Source organism: Antedon mediterranea, chromosome 6, assembly GCF_964355755.1.
Source record: "Antedon mediterranea chromosome 6, ecAntMedi1.1, whole genome shotgun sequence".
Lineage (NCBI taxonomy): Eukaryota > Metazoa > Echinodermata > Crinoidea > Comatulida > Antedonidae > Antedon > Antedon mediterranea.
Window position 1 is genome coordinate 3,492,067 of NC_092675.1, and position 26,282 is coordinate 3,518,348.

General features: G+C 34.2%; 4 protein-coding genes across 4 annotated transcripts; 2 read left to right on the top strand and 2 right to left on the bottom strand.

Annotated features, from left to right (window-relative positions):
* Positions 1-478: 478 nt before the first annotated feature.
* Positions 479-8,974, bottom strand: LOC140051446 (neuronal acetylcholine receptor subunit alpha-10-like). Its single transcript, XM_072096666.1, has 6 exons — positions 8,865-8,974; positions 4,919-5,058; positions 4,368-4,412; positions 3,713-3,822; positions 2,234-2,769; positions 479-1,851 (listed from the first exon to the last, which is right to left on the bottom strand). The coding sequence occupies exons 1-6, from the start codon at positions 8,929-8,931 to the stop codon at positions 1,334-1,336; spliced, it is 1,416 nt and encodes a 471-aa protein (XP_071952767.1). The 5' UTR covers positions 8,932-8,974; the 3' UTR covers positions 479-1,333.
* A 3,903-nt stretch (positions 8,975-12,877) lies between these two features.
* On the top strand, positions 12,878-15,787 carry LOC140051840 (neuronal acetylcholine receptor subunit alpha-10-like). The gene is made up of 5 exons (XM_072097164.1): positions 12,878-12,958; positions 13,567-13,611; positions 14,018-14,127; positions 14,349-14,884; positions 15,185-15,787. Exons 1-5 carry the CDS (start codon positions 12,878-12,880, stop codon positions 15,706-15,708), a joined length of 1,296 nt encoding a protein of 431 aa, XP_071953265.1. The 3' UTR covers positions 15,709-15,787.
* A 475-nt stretch (positions 15,788-16,262) lies between these two features.
* LOC140051060 (uncharacterized oxidoreductase YqkF-like) lies at positions 16,263-21,108 on the bottom strand. Its single transcript, XM_072096138.1, has 9 exons — positions 21,060-21,108; positions 20,497-20,611; positions 20,266-20,328; positions 19,920-20,048; positions 19,688-19,741; positions 19,048-19,206; positions 18,400-18,630; positions 18,023-18,184; positions 16,263-17,478 (listed from the first exon to the last, which is right to left on the bottom strand). Exons 2-9 carry the CDS (start codon positions 20,608-20,610, stop codon positions 17,383-17,385), a joined length of 1,008 nt encoding a protein of 335 aa, XP_071952239.1. The 5' UTR covers position 20,611; positions 21,060-21,108; the 3' UTR covers positions 16,263-17,382.
* Positions 21,109-21,187: 79 nt separating this feature from the next.
* LOC140051061 (SKA complex subunit 1-like) lies at positions 21,188-26,094 on the top strand. Its single transcript, XM_072096139.1, has 7 exons — positions 21,188-21,278; positions 21,941-22,037; positions 22,804-22,928; positions 23,327-23,436; positions 23,783-23,917; positions 24,204-24,373; positions 25,288-26,094. The coding sequence occupies exons 2-7, from the start codon at positions 21,950-21,952 to the stop codon at positions 25,440-25,442; spliced, it is 783 nt and encodes a 260-aa protein (XP_071952240.1). The 5' UTR covers positions 21,188-21,278; positions 21,941-21,949; the 3' UTR covers positions 25,443-26,094.
* The last annotated feature ends 188 nt before the right edge of the window (positions 26,095-26,282 follow it).

Sequence of the window (26,282 nt, forward strand, 5' to 3'; positions counted from 1 at the left end):
TTGTGATTGGTCAATTCATTTGCGTTGCGTTACGTCCTTGCGTTGCGTCTCTAGTGGGAACCACGCTTAATGCTCAGATCTTTATACAAGCGCCCAAATTAAACCTTATTATTTCAGGACTACGAAATAAATGTGTGTTGTGTTTAGCCAGTTGAAACAAGTCATAGAACATTGTCAGCTTAGGGCAACATTTCAATGTGAACGTTTAAACTGGGAAATATAGTGTAGGAACTGTATAGTAGCATTTAGTTTAGAATTATGATTAATTTTATTAATGATATTAATATATGCTTGTTTTTGTTTTGGCAATAAAAATGTTTAAAATATGGTTATGCGAATTTCCCTTCTTTGTACTATTTTGTGTGTGTTTTGTTTATGCTTAAATGTTTGACTTGTGTAATCTTCAGAATAGGGCTAAATAAATAATGAAAACTTTTTTAATAAAATAACTATAGGCCTACATTTAATAACTTCACATTATAATTATTAATCAATCATAAATTTTTGTGATTTTAATAGCTCTACTACAATACAACATCTTTGTGGTTATTCTATTCATATTATAGGTGATATTTAATTATCTTCATGTACCCATTCTATCATAATGGTAACACTTGTAATGAAGTATTGATGTAGGCCTAGGCCTAATGCTTAGAATATCGAAACCAATCCGTCAATTAATATTCAATCATAAAACTTGATTAAAAGTTATTTACATTAGACAACCGACTAAATATTTCAATCAAAAGTTGATTAACTTCGTCTTCACACTAGATTACAACTCGTTACGAAAATATTAACAAAACCTGAACGTCAGAAATAATTTAAGTACGTACAACATCATTAATTAACTTATTTTTCATTATTAATCTTAAGTGACCTCATTCGATCAACGAGATGAGGCTATAAAGCCTGGTTCCCAATCACACGCGACTGTTGACCAATCACACGCGACTGTTCGAATAATCCATTGCTTGTGATTGGTCAAATCACTATGCGTTGCGTTACGTCCTTGCGTTGCGTCCTAGTGGGAACCAAGCTTCAGTGCTATTATATCAAGAATACAAAATGGAAATGTAATTTCATATAAAAATATCCCTGAATTGTGTTGGCCTGTGGATGTTTGATAATGCACCACATCTTCCTAATGATTGGTTCCCACTAGACGCAAAAACACAAGCACGTAGACGCAAAGCAAGCGAGTTGACCAATGATAAGCGACAGTTTAAATAATCTAACGTTTGTGATTGGTCAAATCATTTACGTTGCGAGTACGTCCATGTGCTGCGTCTCTAGTTTGGAAACCAAATTCTAAAAAGTACACTTCACTGTTCTACAGAGAGTCCGTATATGGCTTATTTTGCAATAAAATGCCAGTGGTACAAGAAATCGCACATATTAAAAATATCCAAAGAAATAATCTATCAACAACCATTGCTAAGATCTTCCATTCCGCCAATACATCCTCTTCTTTATCTTTGTGATCATTAATGTCTCTTATATGTTTTAATTCGTGAACAATGCTTTCCAGAGAACTTTCAAATCCTTTGCAAGGAAGTGAAGTCTGATTATTATCGATTTTCATGGTATGTTCGGTCATTTCTTGTTGGGTTTGCTTGTTTATAAAGTTATTTTCAACAACTATACTTTCTACGCTGGGCCCGTCAGTTTCTGAGACTAACTTGAAGTCCTTTTTTAAACAAAGTAAACGTCCCAATCGACCTATTATCCAGACTCGCATCCAGCGAGGTACCGGGCGAGTACCTGGCAACCGGAAGTGTATATGTAAAACGTACACTGTCATGACTGTTGACATGGACACCAGAATAATACAAGCGGCAAAGTACTGACCTAAAGTAATATTTCAAAGAAAAACAGAATTTTAATCTTATTGTTGAAAGTGATTAGTATAATAATATGTTAAACTCTTTTCATTATATTTTATGTATTTTTTTTATGTAGGCCTATAATTTGCATATTTAAATTTTTTTAATAGTGTCTTAGTTGATAGGAGCTGGTTCGAGTTCATGCTGCGACAGGAGTGCGACAGGAGTAAGACGTGTTTGTGTGAAGCTCCTGGATTACACTGCTGTATATGCTAATTTTCAGTGAATAAGTGAAGCAGAAACAAAAGACTTTCCTCTACATCCCTTATATTTGTAATTATCTATAATTATCATAAGAAAGTTTGAAAAAAACAATAATGGCAGTATTCAGAAGTAAAGACAATTACCTATAAGTGGAACAGTTTCAGATGTTGGCGGCATCGTCTCAGCTACCAAGAGCAGGAATACAGTTAAAGCCAGAAGAATAGTGATAGCCAGTGTAACTTTTTCACCCGCATCAGCAGGCAAATAGAAGTCAAGTAACGTCAGAAGGCTTATAAGCATGCACGGAATCAACAAGTTGAACATGTAGAACAATGGCCTACGTCTGATGATGATCGTAAACTCTAGTGTTGGAAAAGGTTCCGGACAACAATTGTAATAAGCAACGTTTCTTCGTACAGGCATGCCTATAAGATCCCATTCACCGTTATCAATATATGACGAGATGTCCCCGCTGTCTGTTCGGTTGATTATATCTAGTTGAAGCCCATGATACGCCCATGATCCGAATTTTAAATGACATCTTTGCTCATCAAATGGAAAATATGACACGTCAATTTTACAAGTGCTCTTGTAGATTGCAGGAGTATTCCAAGCTACAACACCGTTTGAGAATACAGAAACACTTGTTTCCATCATACCATTAAAATCTGAGTCAACGCTGTAAAGAAAATGGAATGATGGGCGTAAACAAGATTTCATTGCTTCAGACAGGGATTAATGAATAAATCCATGAGAAAGTGGATAAAATGAGACAACGAAAGATTAAAAATGGAAAGAAATGCAATGTTGTCAAGCTCTGAGTATGATGTGATATAGTTTTTGACAATGGGAATAATGATGTAAGTAGGCCTAAAGTGTATTTGGAGTCAATTGAAACGACTGAGTCTGTACATCAAAGACTGATGGCTAGGCTACAGTAGTATAAAATGAATAATAATAGTTGTGTTTTAACTGCCATTGTTGACATAAACCATTGTCTGTACATTAACCAAAACATTACAATTGAACTCTGACCTGACATTGACCTAATCGATAATATTGTGCCGATCGATTCACAGTAGATTGTTCAAAGTAGTAGATAAATCACTAAAGAATATTGTAATTGAAGGACAGTTTTTTAAGATTATAGGCCTACATATTATGACCAGGCATTATAACCAAAATGTAGCAATGTTGTAAAGGACTAATTGGTTTCAATACAGGAGGAAATGTGAAAGCTACAAAGTTAATTAATCAACAAAAATAACACTTTAACTTTTGATCGTCTGAAATGAATTATAAAAATTGTGAGGTCAACCACGACGGAAATACTAATAAGATCATCCATGGATTAATCAATATTAATATTCATTAATCCATGATCAGATTAAAGCCTAGTCTGCACTAGCAAACTTTACCAAATTTGTGTTTGTAAATTCTGAGTTTGCTCGAGTTTGGAACTACAGTTTGCTAGCGCAGTATACATTTGAAAACTTTTCTGGAGTCTATCAACTGGAAAACGTTTATTGAGATAAATGAACAGTTTGCTCAAGTTTGCAAACAACATCTTCCAAACTGGGATTAAGAATAATGACAATATTGTGGTGGTTATAAGTAATTACTTTGTGTATAAAAGAATGTCTGGCCTCCAAACTGTATCCGGGGGCAAGATCAACACGTCACTACCACCATACTCGGATTCATTCCAGTAGAAGTTAACGTCTGTCCATTGCTGTTGGGATAAGACATTGAAATTATGTTTGTTACTGGTGGAAACATTCTGAAAGTGGGTCCCCAACGTCTTAAAGGGGAGCTCCGGGTATAAATTTTAAATAAATTCTGTCTATACACTATCAACTAGTTCGACAAAAAAGTGTGATGTGCGCAAATATGGTAGTGATATGCCCATGTTTAGTAGGAATATTACATCATTGTGTCCATACATGGGCATATCACATTCTTTTTGTCACATTAAGTTTGATAGTGTAGACCGAGCTTATAAAAATAAACCATTGAAACAACATTCATTTATGACCTCAGTGTTACGTAAAGCAGTATGGTGAAATAAGCCCGGATATTCAATCACTTACAAACACTACTATTCATAATATATAGTTCTTTCCTCTAGAAAATTGATTGTTCTTTCGATTTTTCGAAGAAAACTGCCTTACTATGATGTATTTGTAGATGTAATTAGTTAGTTTTGTGGGCGGATGAACGTTTTTTGTAACACTACAACTACGAGAACAGTAAATGCAAACAATCAAGATAACTTACCATCCGAATCCAAACATTTAATGAAATTACTTGGTTCCTTTCATCCTATAAAAGATGAAAATGTAGTTACAAGATTACATTGTCTCAAGGAAATAAGTAGATCATATAATGTGTACTAGTTGGGGCTCCAGACCGAGTTTTGTCTTAATATTGGTAAAAAGATAAATATTTTTGCACATATGGCATTTCATACGTGTATTACTTGAGTTTGGATACAGACAAAAATCAAAACGACGACGTGTGGAATAACATGAAAAAAAATAAATAAATAATGAGTTGGAGCAAGTCTAAGTGTGTACATACACTCACGTGACATACACCCAAATAAATAATTATTTCATGAATGTGATAGACAAAAATTAATTTATCGAATACATCTGAGTCGAATTCTGAAAATATGCTCGTCTCTTTATCTGGAGTTGCTTATCTGAAATTATTCGGTGGCTTTTCTGGTATTATAAAAATGTATGCATTTTCAAAATGTAAGGCGTGTGTGTCGTTTTGATCAAACTATGGACATGATTTGATTGTTTGTCGATGATAAATCTTACCATGTCGATGATTTGCTGTAGAGCCGTCCCTAATATCACGGTGACCGTATCTGTAGGGTGATCTACAGGGCGTATTATTGAGCTGTAGTTTGTCATCATATCTTGTAGTAACTGTACCTCTTCCTTTGATCCTAAACACACTGAACAGAATGAAGTTTTGATAAATCTAAAATATTGGTACTAGTTAGCTATGATGCCGTTTTGTGGTCCTTGGTAAAAAAATATTAGGTATAAAATGTGGCCCAACATAATAAAGAAATTTATTAAAAAAAATTTAGTAATGCCATAAATAATACTGGATTAATGTAATTGTAAATAAAATATTATTATTTCAAGACAGAAAGTATTGATAAGGATATTATTAATCTGATTTATTAATCAAAATATGTACGTAGGCTTAACTAAACATATGCCTTCCTATTTCACTCTTCTTATAAAATGCTGACTAAAAAACTACAGAATACAGACAGAATACTATTTCAAAGATACTTCAATTGTTTAGAGACAGAATATTGTAACATTCACCGCTCAACCCAACTCCCCCACCCCTCCTCCCCCTAATTTTGGAAGTCACGTGTCTCGTTTTCGTTCACTCATTTATTCTGAGTTACAGCAAATTTTGCATAAGCTGCCCCTGCTCAACAGTTTTCAATTTTATTTTGTATATTATATGTTGGCATGGTGTCGATGTTATAGCTGCTGGTCGAATAAATAAACGAGACGAAACGAGTATTGCGTTACTGCCATGGCAATTAAATACAAACAGTAAACTACCGCGATTTTTAGTCTACACGTTAACTAGTTTGCCGTATCAAAATTTCATTTAAGAGTAAACGTCTCTAAAAACGAGAAGAAACGAGTATTGCGTTACTGCCATGGCAATGAAATACAAACAGTAAACTACCGCGATTTTTTGTCCACACGTTAAGTAGTTTGCCGTATCAAAATTTCATTTAAGAGTAAACGTCTCTAAAAACGAGAAGAAACGAGTATTGCGTTACTGCCATGGCAATGAAATACAAACAGTAAACTACCACGATTTTTTGTCTATACGTTAACTAGTTTGCCGTATCCGAATTTCATTTAAGAGTCAACGTCTCTAAAAACGAGAAGAAACGAGTATTGCGTTACTGCCATGGCAATTAGATACAAATACAGTAGGCCTAAACCACCGTAATTTCTTGTCTACACGTTAATCAGTGTGCCGTATCCGATTTCATGAGAGTCAACGTCTCTGAATTGCTGTAGTATACAATCAGGGGTTCAAAAATCATCAACATATTCAGAGCAATTAAAATTATATCAATCACCTCGGCTTACTGATTGTTCCCTTTGTAACTCTCTTTGTATGTATGATTATGCTACCGCTTAAATAATCGAAGTTATATTAAAGAGTAGTCATAGGGATACAAACAACAATTCGGTTTATACCATTCTTCAAATTGATTTGACAAAGTGACCTCTGAAACAGGTAGGCCTATAACATATTTAAAAATGTATTGTCCCCCAAAAAATGAAAAATGAAGATTAATTAAATCAGACTTTGAATATCTTGTTTTGTAGTTTTAATAAAGTTAATCATTTCCATAGAAAAAAAAACAAAAAAAATAATGTTTCACTTGTAAAATGACAACATAAATGGGTAAATTCAACCAAAAATCCATTGGCTGGCAGCCAATTTGACAATTTTTTGCTTTAAATGACATTTTTTTAGATCCAATTTTTGGTTAAAGTGGATAACGTTAAGTTACATTAAAATGGAATATTAAACAAAAATTTGTAAGAATTATTTTTTCAGGGGTCAATACATCTTTAATGTTTAAATTAGGGTACATGAACGTCAATATGAAAGAAATTGCAGAATAGATTTCCCAGGAGGATAGCCCCAAAACAGTAGTAGCTTAATTCCATTTGGGTCCTTTATAATCTAAAATAAATTAAAAAAATAAGAAGTACTGTATTTTAAATAAATATTTTATTAGAAAATATTCTATTTGAAACATTTAGAAATCACATTTCTTAAATATCGAGATCTCGTTTGACCATTAGAATCGAATTACTTTTTTTCATACTTTCTTCTGTCAATATTAATTAGGAAATAATCAATCTAACGCAAACAAAACGTATGGAATGGGAAAGAATAACAAACGAATGAGTTAGTTCTAAAGATCACTATAGAACGGATATTATCTATCGATTTAATTAAAGAAAAACATTTCCATCACAAATAATTGTGTTAAAATTAGGCATTATGGTATTTATCCAGAGTTCAATCAATGGAAGATCAGATGTTAAAAACGTTGCCTAGGCTCCTCTGTGTACATCAAAACAAACGTGGAAAGAAGACGTATCTGGTGATGGTATTTTTAAAGATGAAAAAATAATTTAATTCTTAACAAAATGTTTGTAGAAAATAGGCCTATGCCATTTTAATGTAACATAATAGTTATCCACTTTGACCAAAAATTGAATCCCAAAAAAAAATATTTACCTGAAAAAACTGTAATTTGAAGCAAAAAATTGTCAAATTGGCTGCCAGCCAATGAGTTTTTGTTTAAATGTCATTTTATAAGTTAAACATTATTTTTTTCGTTTTTTTTTCTACGGAAGTGATTAACTTTATTAAAACTACAAAATAACATATTCAAAGTCTGATTTAATTAATCTTAATTTTTCATGTTTTTGGGGGACAATACATCTTTAAGCATTACGGTATTTCAGAGTTGAATCAGATCAGATGTTAAAAACGTTGCCTAGGCTCCTCATGTACACGTCACCAAAACAAAAGTGGAAAGAAGATGTATCTGGTGATGGTGTTTTTAATGATTAAATATTGCAGCATTCTACCATGCACGTATCAACAAAATAAACAAGAAACTCAAATGTCGAAACTTTCCGATGACATGTGGGGATTAGAGTGGGGTGGGTTTTCGAAAGGGGTGTGTTCTGTTAGAGGTGTTTCTCAGAAGGGTGTGTCCTGGGAGGGGTAATTTCTGGGAGGGATGCGTTGTGAGAGATTGTAATGAAACTATTTTTTATGTAATCACTCTTATGTATTATTTATTAATATTATTATGGTTATGTTTCGACGCACTTTTTATTGATTTGAGTTCCGTGGATTTAAAATAATAATAATGTATAATTAATGTCAAATAAAAACTGAATACGTAACTAGAAAAAAAGATATAAGATCATTGTTATATAATTATATTATTATTGACATTTTTCACTTTGAAAGTCAATGAGTAAAAGTCCGTGTTAAGAATACTAAGTACATAGTACACATTACTTCCCTAGCCACTACTTGACTGTATTACTTTCTATAAACATTTCAATTATTCAAAACATTGTTTCTAAACATCTGCCGTAACCATAGATATGTATGTTAAAAGCGTCTATTATTCTGTTTGTTTACACAAAAGTCTCAATTGCTACATATGCTATTCAACAATCTATTTACAGGAAAATTCACACTTCCCCTCTGCTAAATACCAATACAGTAAAATTATCCTAGCAACGTTGATATAAGTGAATGTTATAGGCTATATTAAATGTCAATACATACGTAGGTCTATCGAAAAGAAATCGGAACATCGCCATTGTTTGGATGTACAGTAATTTCTTTATGTTTAACACTTATCGTAAAAAGAGTTTAGCATTATAAGTAGAAGTTGATGATAATTCCGTCATTTCTTTTGTTAGAGAATCTTACACCAATGTCAAAACCCTCCACCTTCACATAGGCCCAGTAGCTTCGAAGCTTCGGGACCTGGTCTATGCATACTATAATACGGCCTACTCAACTAATAGCGAAATTGTCAAGGAATTCCAGTTCTCTTCGTGAACAGTCAGTATTTGTTTTGCAGCAGGTAATTTATACGTTAAAAGAATGCTCAGGCTACTATATAAGAAATCAATGAACAGGCTCAGACAACAGTTTTCTTACCTTTGATAGGATACTCCAGAAGAATTAACAGGGCTGGGTAGCATATCCAATTTCGAAATCCCGCCATACCGTCGATATAAAAAATAAAAATGATGTTTTATACAGTATTCCAGTTATTGGAACTTTTCGAATTATATGGAATAATTATTATGCAATGGCTGGAAGACTAAGTCCACTTAAGCACCTGTGACGTAAACTAATGTTGGCCAATAGTACAATAGTGAAGAGTATAATAAGTATTGTTAGTGACTTAATCGATCTTAATTATAGAAGTCACCGTTCTAATGAATATTCATGAATGAATACCATGTTACCAATATAACGGGAGTAGGGACGCACCCATACTCAAATAAATTAATGAAGGACACGCTAATATTTTTAATTTAACTTTTTAATTTTCTAAAATGTTCCATTAGAGTAAATATAAATGTCTATATTATGAACATTTTGAGACCAAATATAAGTTTCTATCATTATTGGTTGCCGAGATATATGAGAATGTGTTGCTATTGGCGGCCATTTTGAAAAATTTCTGCCAAAACATTTCCCCTAGGAGTTGAGTTGGAACTAATTGATATATGTTAGTATACATTTTTCTGAACACTAGATTTGTGAAAATGTTTCTAACAAGCTTCAATAAATGTTGAAGTCTGATTATAAGCCTGTTCTACGACAAGTCACTGTTCACACTGTGCTTTCGTTAGTACGATGAGTGTAATGCTAAGATGATTGAAATTGAAAACAATCCTCATCCCTTATTGTGTTATCAATACTAAAATAGTCCTCATGCAATACCTCTAAACTAAACTAAGATTTAACCTTTAATAAAGTAATAAACTTTTTTCAATCAGATCCTTTTCCAGGCTACTTAAAATTTCTTAAAATATTTATTAAATTCTTTCTACATTTACATCATCTAAATGAAATACCTAATATTTTGTTTGTTTCTGTTTTTACCTCTGTATATATTGTTGACTTGTTTTATGATAAAAAAAAAAAGAAATTTACTTTTGTATTCCCAAAATTGACGATGAATATATCTTCAAGAGACTCGAGCATTTATTTCATCATTATTAGCATTGTTTCATCAATTATGATTTTTACATTTTTAATACATCGGCAACCTATCAGTCGCGAAAAAAAATGATGGGTCGTCGCGAAATTGTTTTCGATACTGAAATTATACACTGATCTATATGTGAAATGTTCTCAGTTTTGTAGAATCTACTGAATACATTTTACATCTACAGTTTTTTCCTATGTTGACCTGCGGCGAGTCCGTAGCGTACGCACAATTGGGAATCGACGACGGGGCGATGCACGCTTTTGACGCATAGTCGTTGTTGTTGTTGTTGTTAAGACAAGTGGGGAATCCCCTTTTAGGACGTGGATTTAATAACCTACCAACTGGTTCTACGACGCTATTTTTCTGTAGTTTGCAAATGTGTAATTTGGACTGAAAAACTGCGAACTTTGATGTACCAGCGGGTGGGGTGGGGGGGGGGGGGTGGACATTTACAATGAACATTAATAATAGAAAGAACAATATAAACAGGTCTATCCCAAATTACACTCATATCGATGTTGTTCAGGCCTTTATGGTTCGGGAGAACCCCTTGACGTTAGCATTGAAAGCAAATGTGTTTACCGGCGAAAAAAGTAGCTGGCTACGATCGTTTTGCCAATTGCGAGCGCGCTATTAGAGTGTCGTTTCCGGCCAACTTGAGGTGCCATTTATCATAATTTTTTTTTACGTGCGAGAGTACCATTTCCAGCCAGGGCTGTCATTAAAAAAATTCGCTTTGCCACAGGCCCCATCATGGGTAATTTGTGCATGTTTGATGTGCTGGCAACAGACTGCGTGTGGCAAAATGACTATGAGCCTATTAATAGAAATTACTATAACGATAGTGATTATGTATGCATAATGACTATGTATTAATATGACGGTAGAAATCGCAAAGATAGCTTACCTATTTCCTAAATCTCAATATATTTCAAAATAAAATAAAAACAATATTTATTTCATTTTAAAAATTCGCAGAGTTTCGTACCCAAGCTAGCGCAGCGCTTAGAGTATTCAACAGAGCATTACCCGTTACGCTACAAAAGTACATGACTGAGAAGCTGACAATAGTTTATATATACGTACTTCATATTACGTAATTCATCGTTACGTCATAATTCATGGCCGTCAAAGCTGGTATTAACCTGTTTATATCCAAGATGACCGGTTAGCTCAAACGACTGAGCAGCGTCGTGTTAACAACACGGATGTCATGGGTTCGAACCCCATGCTAGTCGTGGTGGTAAAGAGTTAAAGCTTTCGAGCTACTGTATTTTGGGTTCACATAATAATACGTTCCCCGTTCCACCACACAAGCAAGTCAATGCATCTGGTGATGCCTTGGAAACGACACAATGTTTCCACGACCTTACCAGATGTAGGGAGAAGACAATAATAATTGGTCACTTAAATTTTGGTTCAGTGGTTTTTTTGTGGATACTATCTCGTATGTTATGCTTAGTGCTCTTAATTTTAAGAACACAAATACATGTCAGCAATGTAGAACATAGGATCATAAGGTCGCGGTCAAAAAAGGTTGCGGAACGCTGATCATGCATAACTAACATAACTAGGCCTACAGTATTTGGTTTGCAGATCTACAAAGCATAACCAACCCATTTACAGTTGTATAGACATGTAGAAACATTGTATTAATACAAAATACATTAATACATGCACACACCCATATTCCTATACAACATACATAAACATCAGATGTTAGTTTACAATGATTCGTCACACACGTGTAAGCATAACCAAAACCATTTACAGTATAAAATGTAGAAACATCTATGTATTAATATAACATAGCATACGTATCATGCACACACACACACACACATTTACATAAACATCAGATGTTGTATGATTCGTCACACACGTATTCCGAATTGCCTTAAAGCGTGGTTCCCACTAGCGACGCAACGCAAGGACGTAACGCAACGCAAGTGAACTGACCAATCACAAGCGATGGCTTATTCGCTTGTGATTGCTAACTGTCTATAACTTCGCTTGTCATTGGTTAAAACGCTTGCGTTGCGTTTACGTCCTTGCGTTACGTTCTAGTGGGAACCAAGCTTTATTGACAATAATACACACTATCTAAATAATATTAGTACACTAATATGATTTATAATACAAAGCAATCATCTTGGACCTTCACTAACTAAAGAAGTCACTAATTCGTCGCTAAGTCGATTATTATTATTAAGTAAAACCACGCGACAGTCTTGATTGAAAATTATCTGTGATGGGCTTTAGATTTAATTAAATGAATACACACTTCAATACACTGTTAGTTGTTAGCACAATTTGGACTTTGAAAATTTGAAATAGATGACCTGCCGTTTCACACTTGTAAAATACCAAGTTGAGTTGGAGGATCGCAACCAAATATGAAGGTATCCAGTATGTTTGTATTCTTGACTTTTATGACATTCGCTAAAGGTATGTTCACATTTTTTCAATTTAATTGTCGTTTACACACAAATATTAGGACTAATAGATTCTTAACCATAAGTCTTGAAATTAAATCAGAGAGAAGGACGAGATGCTATACTAATGGCAACGTAATATCTATTCATGGAAAGACATATTATATATGACAAATAAATAATTGTGAATAAAATATGACTGTTTGTGAGTATATAGTATGTTGGGTTATGTCAAATAAATAAATTAATCAATCGCAATAAATGTACAATGAGTCGCTTTTCAAATGTTTCAAATAATATATAATATATAAAAAGACATTTTTTAAATTGAAATTGAGCGTCATCGGCGTCACGACCACGCGTACGCGATTCATCCAATCAGACATAATACAATCCAACAAATCTATAATTCAATTCTATGTATATGAACTAAGTATCATTAAATCATTATAGAAGTGATATCGACCAGCAGAATGTTAGATTTGATTACTGATCTTACGTCATCATACGAAATGTCTGTTAGGCCGTCTCTAACACCAACCACGACCATTGACGTACGTTACGGAATCGCACTCCAACAAATCATTGACATGGTAAAGTCTAATTACAGATTATTACAGATATTTAGCCTATCTCTGGATTTTGGGTTATTTTATATTTTGTTTTTTTAAGCTCTGTCTACACTATCAAACTAGTTTGACAAAAAAGTGTGATGTGCCCAAATATGGTAGTGATATGCCCAAATATGGTAGTGATATGCCCAAATATGGTAGTGATATGCCCAAATATGGTAGTGATATGCCCAAATATGGTAGTGATATGACATCATCATGTCCATATATGGGCACATAACAATAATGTATACCTCCCTGGTTTGATAGTGTACTGTAGACAGATCTTTAAATCAAAACCAAAAAATGCGAAATGTCCACTCTATCTATGGCATATATTTAGTAAATGGAATCTAAACAATATTAAAGAAAACATAGATTAAACATACACAGCATTGATCATCCTCTTATGTACGGTGTTTAAATAGAAGCCTAGAAATTATTGACGATCGACGGGTCGTTTTAAAGCTTGTGATAATATGTTATTATAATTGAAACGATGTTCTAGACTTACAGTTAGGCCTATTAAGCCTATTTTGTAATTTTTTTAATTTAAACCACATTTTATATGTTCTAATTTAATTATATAGGATGAGCGTAACCAAATTCTAACTACAAATGTATGGCTACGTCAGGTAAGCTAACAAATTTTGAAGTGACTACTAATTTTATTTATGGTGTATTGTTGGTTCTTTGTTTGTTACAGCAATAAAAGAGTATATTGCTAAAGCGTGGTTCCCACTAGAGACGCAACACAAGGACGTACACGCAACGTAAGTTAGTTGACCAATCGTAGGTGATTGATTATTCGAACTGTCGCTTGTCATTGGTCAACACGCTGGCGTTGCGTTTACGTCCTTGAGTTACGTCTTAGTAACCAAGCTTAATAAACATTAACCAATGTTTATAACGAAAACGTGGCGGCTGTAGGCCTACCTCTTTCTATCATGGTCCGTTAAGAGTGGGGGATGTGGGGTTTAACCACCCACGCCTGTAGGCTCATAATTCATCAACGTATCTATCTTTCTATAATTGAAACAGTATTGGGAAGACGTTCATTTACAATGGGATCCTGATGACTATGATGGTATTAGTACTGTAAATCTACCGGCCTCTAGCGTGTGGAAACCAGATGTCATTCTATACAATACGTAAGTTGTTAATTTATTGACAATGCTTGCATATATATATTAAAACACTAATACAAAACGCATTACTGTAATGTAGGAAGATAATTATTTGAAAGGAAATTGGAAACATAAAATAATCAGCATGCCAACTGCAAATCGAAATAATATGGAGGGGAGGGGGGATAAGGCAAATGAGATCCATTATCTTCAAGAATAAAATTGACGTGTGTTTATATCTCTAGTGCCGATGACGCAATGAAAGGCATCACAGAGACCGACGTAGAAATCCAATACAATGGCAACGTGTCTTGGTACGCTCCAGCAGTTTTCAAAAGTTCCTGCAAAATAAACATCCTCTACTTCCCAGTGGATGAGCAACATTGTCTGATGCAATTCGGATCCTGGTCGTATGCCAAATCATCTATGAGGCTCACCAACAGCTCTTCTGCCGGCGACATCAGCAGTTTCATTGACAACGGTGAATGGGAGCTCCGAGGCATGCCAGTGCAGCTTATTGAAAAGAAGTATACGTGTTGCGATGACCTCTTTCCAGTCTTAGAGTTTACAGTAATAATCGGCAGGCGCTCTTTCTTTTATATATTTAATTTGATTCTTCCGTGCATTGTCGTTACAGCGATGACAATTCTGACGTTTTATTTGCCTGCACATGCGTACGAGAAGTTGACTCTTTGTATTACGATTCTCTTGTCTTTGGCTGTGTTTCTGTTGATGGTTGCTGAAACAATGCCACCAACTTCAGAAGTTGTACCAATTCTAAGTAAGTTTCTTCCTGCAAGATGTTCTTCTATTAACTATTTTTAATCTACACAGATCAACTACAGATATCGTTTGTGTCCTTTGCTTACTTAAACTTAAAACCATTAGTCGGTTAATATAACCAAACCGATATTACATACTGCTCATTCTTTAACGGAACTTTTAGAGTTACAATTGTTGAAGAGAAATTCTAAATCAATCTGAGCAGTGTTTCTAAAAGACTTTCTTTTTTTTAAACGACGTCAGTCATGTAGTTACATGTACTGTAATCCTAACATAACATATTTGTCTTTTTCAATAGGCCAGTATTTCCTAGTGACCATGATCATAGTCTTTCTATCAATTCTGGTGTCTGTGATAGTTCTCTGTATACACCATTGTGGTACTCACAGAGGACGTGTCCCAGAGTGGCTGCGCAGACTGGCATTCGAAAAGTTAGAGCCTATTCTATGCCTCACCCGCTGTTCCAAAGGAGAAAGCCTTGATACGAATAACCAAACACCGTTTAGAAATTACCTAGGCGACAGGCATAACGGAGGTACACATTCGATGAAGTTGTATGAACGGAAACTTACCAATCAGACAACTTCGAGAAAATACAAACTATACGGCCTACTTGAGACGGTCGGTGACTTGACAAAGAATATCGTCGATGCGTATGACAAACAGGATGTTGAAAGACAGATTGAATCTGAATGGATACGTGTTGGTTATGTGCTTGACAGAATTGCTCTGTGGGCTTTCAGTTTGATTACAATAATATATTCCTGTCTTTTCTTTGGTAAAATGTATGTTATGTCTTACAGTTCAGGAAATAATGAATAGAACTATTACAAACTAAAGCTTGGTTCCCACTAGGACGCAACGCAAGGATGTAAACGCAACGCAAACGCGTTGACCAATGACAAGCGACATTTCGAATAACCTATCACTTGTGATTGGTCAACTCACTTAAGCGTGGCTCCCACTAGCGACGCAACACAAGGACGTAACGCAACGCAAGTGAATTGACCAATCACAAGCGATGGCTTATTCGCTTGTGATTGCTAACTGTCTATAACTTCGCTTGTCATTGGTTAAAACGCTTGCGTTGCGTTTACGTCCTTGCGTTACGTTCTAGTGGGAACCAAGCTTTACGTTGCGTCCACGTCCTTGCGTTGCGTCCTAGTGGGAACCAAGCTTCACAGAATGTTCTCATAGTCTGAGCGAGGTTTCTTTCCGTGTTTTGTGTAAATGGTCATCATTTTCCCGCTTTCCGTTACGTGCCGCTAGTTTGTGTAAATTGGTCCATGTAAATTTTCAAATTCAATCTAGTAACTTTTTAAATAATGAGCATATTGTAACAATTGTTGCAAAAATAGATTATTTAACTCTGTGATTATTTTATTTTAGAGCTACAGAGAATTCTGTAGGGTTTTACTCTTAGATTAAACAAATTCATGGCATCAACATTAGCCTATACTACTGCAGTTACTGCTAAGTGTTTTACTACAACTAGTACTTAATTTTAGTTAATTACAGTGACTGCAACAAGCAGTGTGTACGATTATTAAAAAGATTGCTAAATATTTGCTGGTTAAAGAATAAACAAAAATTGTAGTTAAACCACAATGACAAACGATACCTACGATTAAATGTGATAACGTGTAATTTTAATACAGTAATTTCAATGTGAAATAGAGTGTGCAGGCAAAATAAACTCTATTTCTACAGATATCAAATGTATATAGTACTAAAAATAACTATATTTTCAAGTAAATAAACAATAATAGACACGGACAACGTTTGTACAAACGTTGGTTAAGAATTCATTTGATTATAAAAATTGCTAGGCCTACAAAAATAACGATAATAAAGTTTTGAAGTTGACATCATGAATGGATCTATGGAATGTAACAGGAAGAAGATTCAGCCTTTACTGGTGTTTTACATTGAACCATTCATTAGTACCAAATATTATAGAGATATTCATTCATTCATTCAATCTTTTATTTCGGAAACTCTGGTCCATAGAAAGTAAAAAATTACATATAAATGAAATAAAATAAACAAGACTAATTTAATTAGGCCTACTACTACTCATCTCAGGATGACATTCCACCTGGAGAGCATCTTCGACTTAACTAAGATATATATTATATAAATAATTCGAAACGATAAGATGAGGAAATCTGTGTTAATGAGAAAAAGTCGTCCCAACCGAGATTCAAACCCGGAACCTTCTGCTTTATATGCAGATGTCCTAACCAAACTCAATTGGATAGCGACTCTTTAACCCTCTCAGCATGGTATGTAGTCGATCAATTTGATACGCCCTCATCTTTCAGTATTTTATTTACGAAAAAATATATTTGCTAATACAGTACAGTAATAATAATTATATGTAATATTTGAAAATTTCAATAATATTTCTGGAGTAATGGTATTAAAATCTTTTAAACGTCATTAGTGAAACCTTTATGATCAGTAAAATAATGTTTTCTTCTTTTGCAACAACATTCAGTGAATTCGGGAAGTTGGAGCCCACATATCTGGGTTGTTTCCAAACACATTTTTCAGCTCATCCGTGGCTTCAATAAGTTTCTTGTTAAATTCCTATGTAAAAAAAAAATAGAAAAAAAAAATGAATTCCACAAATTAAAATTTTTATCTATGACTGCCTCATGACAATTTGTTATTATAGGATTTTCTCTTTTGACTGTATGCTTTTGAATCTTTTGATGTTTTTTTCATTATCGTGTTTTTTGCTTTTTTAATATTTAATCTCAAGAGCTTTTACTGTGTACACACAATTTTTAAATATTTATAAATATTTGACAATATATGCTGTACATGTTAAACTAAATTCCATGAAAAAATGTAATTTAAAACAAAATATACCTAAATTTTCTGTCAGATAATGATTCTTGATTTCTTTTGTTTTAGTTACATAATTAATTTTGATTTTTTTTACAGAAGTGAATAACTTTATTAAAATTGCCTATTCAAAATCTAATTTTTTTAATCTCTTTTTTTTCATGTTTTTGGGGGACAATACATCTTTAATGTTTTTATCTACGATTGCTCTATCTTTTGTTATATAATAATACTTTTAATCAAAGCTTTCAACTTGGAAAAAATTAAATATATTAGGATTTACCTGTGAAACCTGAACTAGTTTACAATTCTGTTCCAACTGGTCAGCTGAGCTACATCCTACAATAACTGATGCCACATTCTGCTGCTTCAGGAGCCAGGAGAGGGAAGCGGTTGCCATGAGAACAGACTCCTCCTCGCATGCCTTCCGAATAGATTCAATGGACTGAGAAAAACAAAATATGGTATGGTAACATTAAAAAGTAAATATTTTGTGCATTATTACTAAAGGTAAAGTCACTGTGTGATTAAACCTAGAATCTGTATTATAATAGCTATAGTACTGTAACCTTTGAACTCTATCTCCTTCATTGGACTGATAAGAAAAAAAAAAAAGTATAACAAATCTATCTGAACTTAGTAGTTCTGTATTTATATCACCTTAAATGTCAGTTCTTCAGCTCCATCCTGCCCATGTTTTGATAAAGTGGTGCTGTCTTTGCTAAAGTGCCTGGTGCGACGTCTCCCTTCTGGTACATCCTCTGGCTTACTGAACTTTCCTGTTAAAAGTCCTTGCTGCAGAGGGGAATAGGCTAGCACACTCGTGTTGTTGTCTACGCAGGCTGGAATGATATCGCACTCAATGGGCCTGAAGAGCAGATTGTATGCTAACTGAAAATTAATTGACAAGTCGCATTGATTTTATTAAAAACAAATTTTTTATCTCTGCCACTGAAAGCTGCTCAATTGTGCATAATGGTCACACATAAAACCCGAAATTTTGTAAACATTCACAACATTTATAATAAGTACTATTTAACGATCGTTGAATAGTGCGTACTATTGCACGCCATGTGACCCACATTTGTCCAATCAAATGACAGGAATTTATATAGGTGTTATATAAAACCTGCTATTGATTGGAGATAGTAGAAACCCTGTTAGCTCTATTTTCATCAGGACACAAGGTAGACCTAAGTGATGGCTATCACAGGGAATGATGCACCATTCAATTCTGGATTATTTTTCACAACAGAATAACACAAGCACACTGTAACCAGTTATTATTTTATATTTGCATATGTCTACCTGGTTAGTGACTGCAGTACCTCCTGCATCTTTAAAGTCTTTCATGTCTTGGACACCAAAATTGCACACCCCATAATGCTTGATTTGACCTTTGGCCTGTAACCTCTTCAACTCAGCCACTGTTTCCTTGGCATCATTCATCATCACTGACCAATGAACCTAAAAAAGTAATGCTCTTCTTATTTCTATCAATATTTACAAACAACCCTTTTAAGATATATTATCAAAGTGACACAGCTATTCTTACTCCTCATAGTTAGGCTTTCTGCAGGTCATGTCATGTCAGTGTAGGGGTTATAGGTTAAAATTAAGAAAACAATGGTCTTGTCTAATTTCTGCCATGAATATTTTTAATTCTTTCTGGCCGATGCACCAGTTCTCGATTTGAAGTTTAAAGATACCTAGAAGGGTTATTTGTGGGTATAATTACAATCTATTTTGTGCTTTACTGTGTGTATGGAGATGCAGCAAGACTTAAAAAATAGGTGGCTAAACTGTCTCTCTTATGGATATATGGCTACTTTGACAGCATTATTTTCCAATAATTTCCTGGCATGTCTACACCCTATACTAATTGTCTATTTGTTGATCATAGATGAAACTCTGCCAGGTCTGTTGAGCATCTTTATGATAAACCTACCTGGTACAGATCAATGTAGTCAGTTTTTAATGCTTCAAGACTTAGCCTCAATGACTGCAATACAGAAGAAAATAATGTGCTGATCAAAATAAAGGAAATTCTTAAGCTGTCACTGTGTCAGAATACTAAAAGTTATCTATTTTAAAATTCTTCTTATACTACAATCATGAGATTTAATTTGTAATGGCATGTGCGTGTGTGGAACGTGTCAAATATAAAATTATAATTATACCTCTTCAATATCTGTCGCACGGTATGGCGTCTTAACCCTGGCTCCAAATTTAGATGCAATTATGACATCTCTTCGTCGACTACCAAGACACTGTCCAAGTACTTCTTCCGATTTGTGCATTCCATACGCCTATAAATAAAATAATGGTTATTAAACTAAACACTAAATACTGTAATATCACACATTACACAATCAACTTAATTACAATGAACAATTAGATTTGCACTTTAAATCACTAAAGTAATGTTAAATTACTAATATATATTATATTTTAAGCCTAAAGCAGAACACAGCACCACACCATAAAAACAATTCTATTTCCATCAAATTTATATAGGGTACCTACTTCAGCTGTGTCAAAGAAGTTGACACCCATTTCAATGGCCTTGTCCACAATTGACTGAGAAACCTGAAATAAATAATATAGTCTGATTGTTTAAAACAAGTTTGAAGTGAATGTAAAAGTGCAGTAGCGCCTACAAAATACCTTCACATTAATTGCAGATTGAAAAACATTTGTTTACATCTTGCAAGTGTGTAAGAACAAACAAGAGATGAGTGCTTTTTAAATATTTACCTTTATCGATTGAGCGGGCCATGTTTCATCACTTTTACCTCCATTGAACTGCCAACAACCAAGACATATTTGTGAAACATTTAAGTCACTTGACCCTAACAATGATCTCTGCATTCTATTGTAAAAAAAAAGATCAATCAATCATACATAAAGAGTAGGATTTATGTAAGAATTCCTAATAATTATTCTGGAGTTGCTGGTGTCCATTGTTTTTTAAAACACAAGAAGATATAAACTAGCCCCATCAGCCTTTGGCATCAAGACTTTAGCATCAAGACGGAAGTGTGTACCTAGTATAGCTAGGCTTAGTAGAATATAATTAATATAGACCTAGCAAGACGTTTCGGCCCGGGACTGCAACAAAATGTCCGACCTCCTAGCTAGTTCACAGACAGGTCTAGCTAGGATATATGAATAATATGAAGGAAACCGCTAGTACTGCTAGTACCTAAGCCTATTCTATTATTATGTCAGTAGTGTATTGTTTGTAAGTTTATGCGTTGTAAGTTGGGGTGGTCCCTTTCGATTTATTTAACAATTATTTATAGTTATTAAATTCTCACTTCGAAGTATCTTCCGGTACGTTCCTTTTTTACAAGCTTGACACGTGTGAATGTTTACAAAAAGGAGGCCCTCTATCACGTAACAACAATATTTGTTTATGATAATTGCGCCCTCTATTATCTGTTTAGCGGCAATTGTTTAAGTTTTTGAAAAGTTCGTAAAATTATCCCTCAAATTTGTTTTATTTAACTCATTCATCGTTTTTAAATAAACAATCGGTATGTATATAGGCTAGGCCTAGTGTTGATTATCACAGTGTGTTATTATAAATAGAAGCCAATCTCTAGCTAATAAGTACTCAGTCAGCTCAGCTCAGCCTCAGTACGTAGTAGTAGGCCTACCTCTACCTACTCTACTACTACTACTACTAGCCTACTACTAGTATAGTAGGCCTACTAGAGGCCTAGGAGGCCTAGCTAGACTAGGCCTAGCCTAGCTAGGGCCTAGCTAGGCCTAGATAATAGCCTAATAATAGTAGTAGGTATACTAGGCCTACAGTAGTAGTAGCCTCTAGCTAGCTAATATGCCTAGCCTAGTAAGTAGGAGGAGGCGGCCTAGTTAGTAGTAGACCTAGATGCCCAACAAGAAGGAGCCCGGGCCTAGCCTAGGCCTATACTAGGCCTAGCTAGTCTAGGCTAGCCTAGGCCTACTGTATACTGTTACAGGCCTAGCTAGGCAGATGATGTATCAGTAGTACTCTAGTGGGCCGCCCTCTAATTACCTACAATTGGTCCAATTTGATTGGGTTGGATTTATTGAATTGATAAAAAATAAGATTTAATTTTAAGAACATGTGTGAGTATTTTCAACTCAATAAACAGATAAAAATTCATTTGCAATTAATGACATTATTAAAAGATCTTAAAATTTTATGTTTAAGATTTGAATCATGGAGTCTGAAACTGTGGAACAGCTACAGGAACATTTCTTGAATAAACTAGAAAATTTGAACAAATGCATGCAGATGTCAAATATTTGTAAGTATTTTGTACTATAGAGAGTAACATTTCATACATAAACTACTCTGTCTGTGTGTAACTATATTATATATATATATATTAATGCTTATATTATAAGAAACACATCAAGTGGAAATTACTAGAATTAGTAATATTGTTCTGTTATACCCCTTTCACACCAAAAGTCTGGAGTGTCTCCGGAGACACCCCGGGGTTTATGACCATTCAAAACGTCGAGAAACTCCGGAGATACCCCTTTCACACCAACCTAGCAACTCCGGGGTTTATAAAATAAAATTGTAAATGTCGCCCTCTATTTTGTTTGTTTACATAGCGACGATCATTAGAATCATTTTAATTAATAATATGTTTAATTTAATAATTACTTTCAAAAGTCTCAGAAGTAATATAATGTTTTATTGATACTACTTATTATTTTTGAACCCGCTATATATGTTGTACAAATATTTAAAGTATTTTGAAATAAAACTAAAGCAATGAGTGATCGTGTGAGGATGACCTTTTGACCCGAAACACTCCGGAGTTTGATGTTGGTACCTTTCACACCAAAACACCGGGGTGTCCCCGCAGTTCGCTCTCCGGAGAATGTTCAGCTGTTCAACCCCGCAGTTTTAAACTCCGGAGTTGCTTGATTTTACCTTTCACACCAAACAGCGGGACGTCAACTCCGGAGTGTCTCCGGAGTTTTGCTTTTGGTGTGAAAGGGGTATTAGTGTTAGCCATTAGTTTAATTTACTGTAATTTGAATACCTCTCATTCTCAGGCCAAGAGTCGGAAGTTCAAGATGTATTGGTCACTGTTAATCATGAGCTTTTAATTCTTGAATCAACAATTGTACAAATGAAAGAATGTCTTAAAAACCAGAAAGAACAGCTTGCACATTCAAAGGTAATTTGTCACACAGAACAGAGAATGTGCGGGTATAGACACTACAAACAGCACCAAAACGTGGTGCTCTTTTTAAAGACTCCAATTGAGATTGAGTTACTGGCCCAACAGGACATACTCAATGCATTCTATATTTTTGGTGATGGAACAAATCTTCTAGGATAAGGATTAAGTCTCATTTATTTTTTAGCGGTATATAAATTCAACAAAATTAACATTAAATATTTCAATGCAAACATCAGGCTCATGTTCACACAGTGCATCTTTTAGAAAGAGTAGTGGGTTATCCCTAGTGTTCTGTTTTTATTTTTGTTTTTTCTGCCTTGAAACACTGCAACGAAAAACAAAACCTTTTGCCTAAATTCATTAAACAACATTGTCAGTAACTTATTTTTTAGATGCTGTCTGAAGAGTTGAAATCACAGAATACTTTACTACAACACATGTCGGAGAATATTCCATCTCAATTGCCTGGACTACAAAAGATTGAAACAGAGAAAAAACAAAGGTAATGCTTTAAATTAATACCCTTTTTAAATTACTACTACCTAGACCCTATTGTGCAAACTAAGTGAACACTCATCTTAAAAGTCCTAACTAATCAGTGCTATTGGAACACTCTGACCATAAAATTTGAATTTATCTCGTGACCCGAAAGGTTTAGACAATTACAGTGCCTATATAAAAACTATAGTCATTACTGAACCAGCATTTTGGAATAATTCAATGGTATATAAATACAATACAATCACCAGAATGCTGTGAAGTGTATCTTCATTTTTAAATAAAAAGTATATATACATATTTATTACTGTAGATCATATTAATTATTTATTGTTGTATATTTTGTTAAGTGTCGTATTGAAACCAAAGAATGAAGAAAATAAGAATCAACCTGAAGAAGTTAAAAGAGTGTCCAGTAAAACATTTAAGAAAGTTGTCTGCAACATGAGCTACATTACAGTTGAGGAATATAACAGTGTTCCAAAGTAAGATATGGTTTATAACCTAGTAAATCTTTTGAGATAAGTAGGGGGTTACCCCGGTGTACTAGTATACACACAGCCACGGTGACACTCAGCAAGAGGTCCCTTTGATTGTCAGCATATGCTGTTTAGGGTCACCCCCTATAAATAAGGTGAAATAAATGAATAAAAATCCTTGCTTTATGTAAATATTTAAATTGCGATTATTAAAAATAAATATGGTAAGACTTTCTGACATTTTTACTGTACATCGCACGGTCAAATTATATTGACAATATTTTTGTTACAGGTACATGAAGGGACGCTTACCTTATGCAACAGTGAATACAGTGGTGGATGGTATTAATAAGGCAGTTCAAGCCAAGTACACGTTCCTAAAACATCCGACTCACTCGCTTAACAGCAAAGACATAAAGAAATACAAGAAATATAAAACACAGGAAACCAAAGACACTAAAGGTATGTTTACTCAAGGCAATCTAACAACAGGATTCTGAGCTCCGGAGATCAAGGGGTTTATCTCTGGCTGCAACACGATCCGTTCTACATCCTTTAACAGACACTGTGTGCAGCAGGGATTATATACATAATACAGTACTGTTGGTATTTGTGGCAGCCAGACATAAGATCAAAGGACTGTTAGGAGTTCCTATCCTGGCAAGACGAGCTCAGTGTCCTGTTGGTTGATTGCCTTGGTCTACCAATGGTATATCATTTAACTCTGTAAACTCCCTTCTAAATGTTGGCCTTTTTTTACTAGAAAAAGAACCTCTCTTCATCAACCACCACACAGACCTGTTGCTATGCAGTGGCGGATCTTTGATTTTCAGCACATGCATCAGATTATTTAAAACATTTTGATCAACCTTACAATTTATTCAATTCTGAATGTAAAGCTGTCTACACTATCAAACCAGTTCGACAAAAAAACTGTAGCCAAATATGGTTAGACCTCTGAAATGCTTTTCTTTATCTTGCTATGTCTATACTATCAAACTAGTTTGGCAAAAAAAGTGTGATGTGCCCAAATATGGTAGTGATACTCTCACCGCATTGCTTGTATCCTTAGGCAAGATACTTTACTTACGTTAGCCTCTCTCCACCCAGGTGTATAAATGGGTACCCGGTTAGATCAAGACACAACTTTGCGCTGATTACTAGCTGCATGTTTCCATACGTGTTTGATCCAAAAAAATGACTGGGGTAATAATGTTCAGCGCTTAGAGGTTTCATTACATTAGGAGCTATATAAATCCAGGATGATATTATTATTATCATCATGTCTATATATGGGCACATCACATTTTTTTGTTACAAGTTTGACAGTGTAAACAGAGCTTTATGTTTTTATATTTTATTCTTTTTACTTATAGGTGTGTTTTTCTGTATTGAGGACGATCTGAAGAACTACACTAGCTTGCGTATGGACAGTAATACTCGCTCCAGTTTGACGATACTACGTCATTGCGGTAGAATGCGTGAAATACGTGGAAATGGTATTATTCGGTATTGTGTTAATACTGGATAATACAATTAAATAGTTTTTGTTATATATTTTATTTCATTGTGTCCTGTAGAACTATAAATTACTCAATAGTATTGTTATAAGACAGGCTCAATCAACTACTGTTAGACCCCTTTTTTGTTAAATATAAAAGAACATATTGACCATTCCATGCTTGGAAACTGAGTGCCATTGTTTATTATAGATGCTGATGTACATGATTTTCTAAAATACTGTAACGCCCTCTTTTTTTCAACGAATTGTATGTCATCTATGGTTTTTCTGAAGTTTTTACCTTTTTAGAATAATTACAGGACATTTATACTACAGACAACTCTTCCAATACTGGACTCTCTGAAAACCAGAAACTCTCCCAAAACCAAATATTTCTTGAGGTCTAAAACCATTAAAAACACATTATGAATACTAGCCCAAATTAAATTGCGAGAGTTGACTGTACTTTAGTAGTTGTTGTCTTTGTTTTACTGACTAATTTTTCTGTGCATTCAGGCAACCAAGATGCACATATATTTTATTACTAAAATGATTCACTAAAAAACATGTATAATGATTTTGGAGTGTGATTCACTTCACCTAAAATAGATTTAACATTCATTTTGTAATCACTGATCTGTATTTTAATATTTTGTAAAAACATGCACTGAATAAAGTAGATAATTATGAAGAACATGTATTTTAGATATGTTTGTTAGATTGATTGCCTAGATTAATGAAATGTAGTAACATCTTAAGCATATGATTTATTATTTTGGAATTACATTATATAGAGGGCGGGCGGAGAGGTGTACACAATTGTCGTATTTGATTGGAATTATTTTGAGTGTTGAGATTGTTCTTAACGAA

Excerpts from the sequence above, each read along its gene's own strand:
- LOC140051446 (XM_072096666.1), bottom strand. The coding sequence starts at position 8,931 with ATGGCGGGATTTCGAAATTGGATATGCTACCCAGCCCTGTTAATTCTT. Across the intron at positions 5,059-8,864 it reads TCTGGAGTATCCTATCAAAG|TGTGTTTAGGATCAAAGGAA; the intron begins GTAAGAAAACTG and ends CATTCTGTTCAG. Across the intron at positions 4,413-4,918 it reads TACAGCAAATCATCGACATG|GATGAAAGGAACCAAGTAAT; the intron begins GTAAGATTTATC and ends CATCTTTTATAG.
- LOC140051840 (XM_072097164.1), top strand. The coding sequence starts at position 12,878 with ATGTCTGTTAGGCCGTCTCTAACACCAACCACGACCATTGACGTACGT. Across the intron at positions 12,959-13,566 it reads TCCAACAAATCATTGACATG|GATGAGCGTAACCAAATTCT; the intron begins GTAAAGTCTAAT and ends TTAATTATATAG. Across the intron at positions 14,128-14,348 it reads GATGTCATTCTATACAATAC|TGCCGATGACGCAATGAAAG; the intron begins GTAAGTTGTTAA and ends TTATATCTCTAG.
- LOC140051060 (XM_072096138.1), bottom strand. The coding sequence starts at position 20,610 with ATGCAGAGATCATTGTTAGGGTCAAGTGACTTAAATGTTTCACAAATA. Across the intron at positions 19,207-19,687 it reads ACTACATTGATCTGTACCAG|GTTCATTGGTCAGTGATGAT; the intron begins GTAGGTTTATCA and ends TTACTTTTTTAG. Across the intron at positions 18,631-19,047 it reads GTACTGCAGTCACTAACCAG|TTAGCATACAATCTGCTCTT; the intron begins GTAGACATATGC and ends ATTAATTTTCAG.
- LOC140051061 (XM_072096139.1), top strand. The coding sequence starts at position 21,950 with ATGGAGTCTGAAACTGTGGAACAGCTACAGGAACATTTCTTGAATAAA. Across the intron at positions 23,437-23,782 it reads GAAACAGAGAAAAAACAAAG|TGTCGTATTGAAACCAAAGA; the intron begins GTAATGCTTTAA and ends TATTTTGTTAAG. Across the intron at positions 24,374-25,287 it reads GGAAACCAAAGACACTAAAG|GTGTGTTTTTCTGTATTGAG; the intron begins GTATGTTTACTC and ends TTTTACTTATAG.